This window comes from Verticillium alfalfae, genomic scaffold (assembly GCF_000150825.1).
Source record: "Verticillium alfalfae VaMs.102 supercont1.9 genomic scaffold, whole genome shotgun sequence".
NCBI classification, from domain to species: Eukaryota; Fungi; Ascomycota; class Sordariomycetes; order Glomerellales; family Plectosphaerellaceae; genus Verticillium; species Verticillium alfalfae.
This window is the reverse complement of record NW_003315030.1, coordinates 1,117,210-1,125,815: the sequence shown is the minus strand read 5'-3', so window position 1 is coordinate 1,125,815 and position 8,606 is coordinate 1,117,210. Positions and strand designations below refer to the sequence as shown.

At 56.2% G+C, this 8,606-nt stretch overlaps 4 protein-coding genes across 4 annotated transcripts in view; 2 read left to right on the top strand and 2 right to left on the bottom strand.

Annotated features, from left to right (window-relative positions):
• The window catches only part of VDBG_07293 (histone deacetylase), a gene marked incomplete at both ends in the record, with an annotated part of 2,694 nt that extends 1,070 nt beyond the window's left edge, over window positions 1–1,624 (top strand). The window contains 2 exons of the mRNA XM_003002676.1: window positions 170–699; window positions 749–1,624. Of these exons, the coding sequence (XP_003002722.1) occupies window positions 170–699; window positions 749–1,624 (1,406 nt within the window). The remainder of the gene's footprint in view (window positions 1–169; window positions 700–748) is intronic.
• Window positions 1,625–3,469: 1,845 nt separating this feature from the next.
• VDBG_07292 (conserved hypothetical protein) lies at window positions 3,470–4,955 on the top strand (the record flags this gene model as incomplete). The annotated part of the gene is made up of 2 exons (XM_003002675.1): window positions 3,470–3,503; window positions 3,607–4,955. The coding sequence occupies 2 exons, from the start codon at window positions 3,470–3,472 to the stop codon at window positions 4,953–4,955; spliced, it is 1,383 nt and encodes a 460-aa protein (XP_003002721.1).
• Window positions 4,956–5,074: 119 nt separating this feature from the next.
• On the bottom strand, window positions 5,075–7,077 carry VDBG_07291 (TAP domain-containing protein; the record flags this gene model as incomplete). Its single annotated transcript, XM_003002674.1, has 5 exons — window positions 5,075–5,335; window positions 5,432–6,285; window positions 6,375–6,607; window positions 6,755–7,009; window positions 7,058–7,077. The coding sequence occupies 5 exons, from the start codon at window positions 7,075–7,077 to the stop codon at window positions 5,075–5,077; spliced, it is 1,623 nt and encodes a 540-aa protein (XP_003002720.1).
• Window positions 7,078–7,446: 369 nt separating this feature from the next.
• Window positions 7,447–8,451, bottom strand: VDBG_07290 (conserved hypothetical protein; the record flags this gene model as incomplete). Its single annotated transcript, XM_003002673.1, has 6 exons — window positions 7,447–7,477; window positions 7,553–7,693; window positions 7,749–7,863; window positions 7,919–8,089; window positions 8,130–8,339; window positions 8,394–8,451. The coding sequence occupies 6 exons, from the start codon at window positions 8,449–8,451 to the stop codon at window positions 7,447–7,449; spliced, it is 726 nt and encodes a 241-aa protein (XP_003002719.1).
• Window positions 8,452–8,606: the final 155 nt, after the last annotated feature.

Below are 8,606 nucleotides of genomic sequence, written 5' to 3'. Positions count from 1 at the left end.
CTGCGCGCCTCAACCGCAAAAGTGCGACGTCGCCATCAACTGGGGCGGTGGCCTGCACCACGCCAAGAAAAGCGAGGGTAGCGGCTTCTGCTACGTCAATGGTAAACTCTGCGCCTCCAGCTCGTTTCTCTTTCCAGCGTGCTGACATGACAATCAGACATTGTGCTAGGCATCATCGAGCTCCTGCGTTTCATGAAGCGCGTTTTATACATCGACATTGATGTTCACCACGGTGATGGTGTCGAGGAGGCCTTTTACACCACCGACCGCGTTATGACGGTCTCCTTCCACAAGTACGGCGAGTACTTCCCCGGCACCGGCGAGCTCCGCGACATCGGTATCGGCCCAGGCAAATACTACTCGGTCAACTTCCCCCTGCGAGACGGCATCAACGATCAGTCGTACAAGTCGATCTTCGAGCCTGTCATCGAGCACGTCATGAAGTTCTACCAGCCCGAGGCTGTTGTCCTTCAGTGCGGTGGCGACAGTCTTTCCGGCGATCGTTTGGGTTGCTTCAATCTCAGCATGGAGGGGCATGCCAACTGCGTCTCGTACGTCAAGAGTTTCGGCCTTCCTACCCTGGTTCTCGGCGGCGGTGGCTACACCATGCGCAACGTTGCCCGCACGTGGGCCTTTGAGACCGGTGTGCTGGTTGGTCAGCACATGGAGCGCCAGCTCCCGTACAATGAATATTACGAAGTGAGTAGAATATCTACCCTTACCAGGCCTTCATTGCTAACGTATGCAGTACTACGCTCCCGATTTCGATCTCGATGTTCGGCCTTCCAACATGGAGAACTCCAATAGCACAGAGTATCTCGAGAAGGTCAAGGCCGCCCTCATCGATAACCTCCGACACACAGCCCCCGCTCCCTCTGTCCAGATGCAAGATGTGCCCCGTCAACCCTTTGGCGGCATGACGGAAGAAGAGGAGGCTGAACTCAACGATCTGGACGAGGATGAGAACGCTGATACCCGGATGACCCAAGATCGTTGGGACAAGCGCGTGCAGAACGACGCCGAATTTGAAGAGAGCGAAGACGAAGACATGGACGCCGCCAACGGCATGACGCGGCCTCGTGGAGCGAAGAAGCGCGCCTTCAACGACTTTTCAAAGGGCGAGGAGGAGGCCAACAGCACCGCCCCGACCCCTGTCAACGGGACGAGTGCCGAGGAAACTGCTGATGCTGAACCCATTGAGGATGCCGATGTCACCATTGAAAAGCCCGCCGAAGAGGATGAACCTGTGGAAAAAGAGGCAGCTGCCGAGAAGGAGGCGACGCCAAAAGAGGACCAGCCAGCAGTGGACGGAGACGGTGATGTCGGCATGGACGACAGGGCCGATGCTGCAGAAACGACCACGATCAAGAAGGAGGATGTCGAGCCTGAGGCGACCACGGAGACAGAACAGACCAGCAAGCCGGCGTCACGCAAGGCCACGCCCGAAAAAGCTCCTGCTCCTGCCGCCGAGGAGCCCGCCAAGGAGACCGAATCCAAGACTGAACCCGAGACGGCTGCACCCGAGGCCGAGAAGACAGACGAAGCGCCCAAGGAGGACGAGGCGGCCGACAAGATGGACGTGGACGAGGAGCCCGCCAAGGAATCCAAGGCCGGCGAGTCGTAGAGGCTCTCTCTCCTTCTGCGGACCACTCTGTTTCCGTTGCGGCAAGGTGTCTGGTTATAGCTTTGGGCGTTGGGTGGCTTACGGTTTGGACGAACAGGAATTCGGAAACGGACAACAATGTTTGATGTGGGAGGTGTTTGACTCGGACCCGCCTGCTTTTTTCTGCTCCGCCTCGACGGGGTCTGTACAGTAACGTATAGGTAGACTCAAGTCAGCCTTGGTTGTATCTGTGGGTGTTTCGCATGTGATTTACGAGGTTGCTGTAGACAGCACAGAATTATGTTGCTATCTACCACATGTTCGACCAGAGAGACATTCAAACTTACACCCTGCTGTCTGCAATCCGCCATTCACTCCTCGTTCCTCTCAGACCAAAGGACCCCCCACCAATTGCTGAGGGTCCCGAGGGGCGAAGACGGTCACCGATTTTTGTCATAATGTAATGTTCAAGATTGCTATAGTGCGAAGGCTTGAAATGAATATGAAAACAGAAACCTGATTGAGCAACCGAGTACGCCCTGCATATCGACCTACATAATGCCATCCAGGTCCCGTCTGGATTTTGGTGTATGATCAGACGAGGCTCTCTGGGCGGACTTTCCTCTGGCTAAACGAAAATTCCACCTCGAAAATATTAGAACATAAAACGACGTTCGAGAATGCAGAGAACGGGAGGGAAAAAGCCGCGTTGTGTGTCGAAGATGCAAGTAAGGTTCAAGTTGGCTGTGAGGAGTCGGGAAGCCACCCCCCAGGAGCCAGAGGCACCCGATTGTCAACGCCTGTCACCAACCGCGATGGCAAATCTGCCACTGCCCGCACAAAAGTTCGATTTCAGCGAAACGGTCATATTCAGAATTACCATCACACCATGCATTCATCCCATGAACCATACCCTCATCAAGACAAAGCAGGCTTACCAATCTCGATATGTGATGCTTCGGCAGCAAAGATCCTCACTGCCAGCGTGGGACGCCTCTCATGATTGGCGAGGGTCCGTTGTGGGCTGTCTCAGCACTCAAATTGAATGCATGTCGCTGACTGGACGCTTTACTAGGGACCACATTAGCTCTTCTGCCTGACGAGACGATCGAGCAGAGCTTCTAGAAGGCCGCACACGGCACTTTGCGATCGTCGCAAAGGCAGATTTCCACAGTCAGCGAGTGAAAGCATGAGGTGGTCACTGGCCACAGGTCGCAGCCGGAGCGAGGAACAGAGACAGGCCATTCGTTCTTCGGTCGCTTCGCCTTTCGCCGTTCGCCATTCGCCCCTCCCGCGCCCCCCCTCTCGGCGTCCGAGACGGATGGGCCTCGTCGCGTAGTGCGGTGGTACCGATCCAACCGGGATGGCGCTCTACAGGCCCCGCACCCACCTCCTCCAGGCTGGCCCCCCCGTTCTTGCGCTCCCCCCTGCTTGCTACTTGCTGCTTGTTTCCCCCAGCAAAAAGGCTGACAGAGACCATATCGGATGGCAGCCTATCACGAGAGGCCGTTGGTGGGTTTGATGATCGTCGAAGCGCCTGTAATGAAGTGCCTTGGGCAGAACAGACAGAGCACTGCCACCTCTACTGCCACGATCACAAGGGACGGTACATGCTGATTGCCTCAGCCCTACACCGCGAGCCATGTAGCGGTACCTATTCCTTTTTGATCCTTCCAAGATGGCCGCAGGACGGGCAGCGCCCGCCGTAATTACCTGAGCTCGACCATCGATCGTCACTTCCTCCTGGAGCCAGATAGACCCTTAAAGCTTCCACCATCGCCCCCCTCCCTTTGGAGCCCCCTTGCCCCGTTTGACACTGCCGGCCATCAAACCCCTCATCTGTAGTACACCTCGCCATAAGACACCATGCAAAAGAGGAAGACACACAATAAGTCACGCCGTGGGTGTGTCAATTGCAAGAAGAGACATGTCAAGGTCTGAATATCAAAAAGTCTCCCCGGTCTCCTGACATCGTACTGACCGGTCTTAGTGTGACGAACAAGGCCCGCCGTGTGCCAATTGCGTTATTCGCAAGACGACATCGACCTGCTTCTACCCAAAATCTGCCAAAGACCTTGCGCGTGATACCGTCAAGGAGATCTCCATCCGGCCCAAGTCGGACACGTGCAAGACGCGAGGGCCCTCGGTTGTCACCGTCACGTACCGTGGCTCTTCCAGACCTGAGGACACGTCACAATCCGTCGGCCACCGATCATCACAGTCGCTATCAAGATCCCTGAGTCCTTCGCCCGCCGCCTTCTCCAGCATCTCCTCCAACGAACGCCTCCTTGAGCTCGAGCTGATGCACCGCTGGTCGACCCGCACCTGGGCCGTTCTCTACTCCATACCAGAAGACCAGCCCTTTCTCCAGGTCGTTCTACCCCGTGCTGGCCTTCGCCATGGCTATGTCATGAATGGCATCTTCGCCATCACCGCCCTCGACCTCGCCCGAGAGCGGAGTCCCACCGAAGCACGTATGTACCGTCGAGCGGCCCTCGAATACAGCAACAAGGCGAGCGTCGACTTTCGATCCAATCTCAGCCATATCACCGCCGATAACATTTGCTATCTCTTCTACTTTGCCATGATCTCCGCCTTCTTCAACTTTGCCATGCCTCCCTTACCGACCGAGACACTCACCTGCACCGACCGCATCACGATCGCATTTGACATGATCCTCGGGGCCTCGCGCATCGCCTGGACAAACTTTGACTGGATGATCCAAGGCCCTGACTCGACGAGCATCGTCATGGAGAGGTACACTGTCGACCTCAGCCTTGTCAACGACATTGACGGCGATACCATGATCGCCCTGAACCACCTCTCCACCGTCGTCCGCGAGCTGCGCCAGCCTGGACCGGACGGCACCCCCGGCAAGGGCCCCATTGCCAACGAGCTCTGGGAGTACCAGCTCGCCGTCGGCCAGACGAAATATTGCTTCGCTGAAGAGCGCCTCAACCGCCTCAAGTGCTACTACCTCTCCCTCATCACCGTCGCTGGCGTCGACTTTGCCACCCGTTTCCGCGCCCGCGAGCCCATGGCCCTGTTCATCATCATGTACTGGGCCGTTCTGCTGCACCGCGCCAACGACGACCCCATGGTGTGGTGGTCCACAGCATGGATGAGCAAGAGTACTGTGGGCCACGACCTTGTGGCTGAGACGTCAGAGGCTTTGATCCATTCACCCATTGCCCAAATACCCGAGGGGAGGAAAGGGATTGCATGGACGAGGGACCAAGTGGGGTTGCCGCCGCTGGAAGGGTTTGACCTGTACGAGAAGCCAACATCGTTAGAGATGGAAATGGTGTTTGGAGAAGAGTCTCTGGCGGATGCCAAATTGATTGAAGCGTAGATCTTTTTAGAGCATATACCACGGCGTTTAGACGGCACTTTTCATAAGAGATTCAGCACATACATGTATACCAGTGACCTCGATTACAGAACTCGTACTTCAACAAACGGCCCCCTTTCTCACAGCACCGAGTCCATGATGTCGGCTTCCAAGAAGTAATCCATCACATCTCGGCCGTCCATGAATGAGCGCCCAAAGTCGTCGTCATCAAAGTCGTCGTAAGCTTCCCTCTTGTGCAATGAGCCCATCTTGTCCACCTCCTTTCTCACATCAGCCCACTTGGCACCAAACGGCGACCCCTTGCACACCATTCCAGGCGCTGGCATCGTGCCGTTGACCCAGTAGTCCCTCAGATGCACAGCCGCGCAGGAGACGGCACGCTAGTCGAGCAGTGCTACAAAAGGTCAGCATATACTTGCAAACGCCGAAAGAAAAAAAGAGATCATCATGGAGAGAGAGAGAGAGAAGAGACTCACCCCGGCGCCCGCAACCGTGAGAAGCTCGCTGCCCCCCAGCGCAGCGTTCGCCTGCCGCGCCGCCTCGAGCGGCGTCCGCGGGTCGAGCTCCGCGCTCACGACGAGGACGGGCGTCCGCGTCGTCACGGCAAAGTCGCCGTCATACGCCTCGCGCGCGCGCCACGCCCACTGGGCGCACGTGGCGCCAATGGCCGCGAACCGGCCGCCCGAGATGCGGCTGCTGTTGACCGTCGCGCCCATGTCGGGCGCGAAGGCCGCGAAGGCCGCGGTGCGCTCGAAGCCTGTCGCCGCAGCGAGATGGCGATGTAGGCGCTCAGGCCCGGCGTCGGCGTCGCTGGCGCTGCTGGGTTTCGCCAGAGACGGTGCGGCGGCGGCGGTGCCGCTGGCCGCTTCGTACGGGTCGGACCCGCGCACGGCGAGCAGGCTGGCGAGGAAGTTGAGGTGTTGGGGCCAGAGGGCCCTGTTGATCAGCGAGTTGGACGTCAGGTGGATTGCCTTGATGTAGTTGATCGTCACTAGGATGACCACGGGGAACGGCAGGCTAGCCTTGGCTTTGGGCTTGATGGTGATGACTGCGGGCTGGACTTTGAGGTCGTCGATGCGCCGCCAGACCTTGGCCGAGAGGTCTGCTGCCGTGCTGCCATGTTTGGCGAGCGGGCATTTCGTCGCGCCGAGGGTGACGCACAGCTCGAGCATGGCTGTAAGCACCTTGTCGGCGTCCATGGTCATGTCTGGATCACTCGAGCCGCGGTACCACTTGTGGGGGTTCACGACGCCGTCGAGGACCATTCTGTCGATGCGGTCCGGGAACATGGCTGCTGCTGTGGCGCCAACGATGGTGCCGTAGGAGTATCCTTTCCGCCAGTCAGCTTTCTCTCACTTTGCGGCCCTTTTTTTGTCAAACGAATTTCGGAATGGGGAAGGGAGACAAAAGAGAACTCACCCCAGAAACGAAGCAAGCCGTCCTCGCCTAGAGCATCAACAACCTGCATCATGTCGCGGACGAGCGCTACGGTGCCCAGCAACTCGGCGTGCTGATTACCTGTTGAGTGCTTCGCGCATTGAGCAGCTACGGCGGCAGCTCGCCCCCAGATCTCTTCGATGGTTTCGTTCGGCCTGTGCTGTGAGAGCATGGGACCGATGGTGCCGCATGTGAAGGGCAAGGGGCCGGTGCCGCTTATAAGCGATTAGAAGTGTCCTCTGAGGAAGAAGTTTGATAGGGATAATTACCGTGGGTCAAAGGTGACGAGATCGTACTCATCTCCGCTCATCCTGGGGAGTAGTCAGAATCGGCCCTACATCGCAGGCCTCCAGGATACTGACCATTGCAGAAGCTCAGAATCGGTCGAGATCTTGGACCTCATCGGGAGACCTGGGCCTCCAGGATTGTACAAGATGGAGCCGCGCGAGGGCTGTTTCTTCGCCTTGGCACGAACCAGCTCGATGGTCACCCGTTCTTTGGACTTGGGCATGGTGTAGTCACGAGGCACCTGGAGCGAAGAACACTCGACTTTCGTCTTGCTATGTGCTGATTCACCAGGGTTGCAGGCCTTCCATTCGAGAGATTTTTTCACCGCACTGGCGGATATTGGCTCCGACAGGGTGAGTGAAGCAAGAAGCGCTAGCAGTAAATTCGAGAGGCCCATGGCTGCGTGTATGACAGGTTGTCGGATCACTTCTGTTCTACAGGTGTCGAACAACGAGCGACAATCGTTCTTAAGTAAGGTAGGGAATAATAAGCTTTTAATGCCAGTAAGGTGCTGGAGATTCTCAGATATCCCCGTATTTAAGCATGCAGAGAACCAAATGCTATATATTATCAAAGTTGAAAGGCTGCTGATTGTATGCACAGTGTGCAGATAATTCAGGTTGTGTAAGGGTGGCTTGACTGAGATTGGAAGCCTGTTGCTGTCATACCTCCCAAGTTCCATCATTCATTCATTCATTCAGTCCTATTCAATACCTGATCCGTAGCCCTTTCTCTCTAGGTGAACCCGTCGCGACTTGATCTGCGATCAGCAAGATCCAACCGGTCCACCAGGTGGGCTGCAAAACTTTATGTCAGTCACCATGGAAAACCACCTGGAGGGTCATCTTTTGGCACTAATGTATAAAACTTACGTATACGAGGTTCGGACGGGGTAGTAAATGTTGAGCAGCAGTCCAGGGTCGTTCGCATTGTAGGCACCGGGGAAGCTGAGGAGGCGTGCGGGCTTGTAACCACCAGAGCCACCAGAGACTCGAATCTGACCACAACTCAGGCTGCATCACATTAGCGACTACTTATTCTCCAGGAAGACGCTTCGATCAATCTTACTAGAGCTGCGCACCGCCAGAACTCGAAGCGGAGTGCAAAGCAATGTGCTCGAATCGCACGAGGTACTCGCCGTTGTCAAGGCAGCGGGGGAGCGGGAAGCTCACGGAGCCGGCATCTTTCGTTGCGTCAATGTTTGGAGATAAGATATCGGCGGTTCTGCAATCACATACTCATGTTGGGCCAGCTGATGCCACCGGAAGAGATGGACGCATTATCCTGCCAGACCTTGAACCAGACTGCACCCTGGCCGTTCCATGTAGCGGCGGTCTGTCCGGAAGGAACCCGAGCCAGGTAAGCAATAGCAGGGCCAGGATGAAAGATAGGAGGGCTGGAAGTGAAGGCTATGAATGCAGTTAGCCTGGTAACACGATGTTAACGAACCATCGTCCTGGAACTTAAACTTGCAGACGGTGTTGCCAGCAGTGACAGCCAGAGTTCCAGGCGCGCCTCTGCCCGGACTCAGTTCGTAGCAGGTCATCTGGGAGCTGGCCACGTTGGTGATTGGACCAGTCGTCTGGTAGTTCGCTGTTTGGCGAACATTCTGCCAATTGGCGGAGCTTTGGCCGCCAGATGAAATGGCAGGAAAGGTATCTTGAGGATACTGTTAGGATTGCACGGCATGTCTGATCAGATCATCATCCTCACAATGGGCTGAGGCCACCTGTAGGAGGGCCACAGGCAAGAGAATCGACAAGAACTTCATTTTCTTTTAGTCGGAAGTAATTCAAAAATAGTCAGATGACCAAAGTCCAAGGTAGTTCGTTGAATAAATGTGTTGAAGGTTGAAAATGAAGAAGGTTAATCCACTTATAAGCCGCCTGAACTCCCTGTACACGGAAACAACGATGGTCTCTGGAA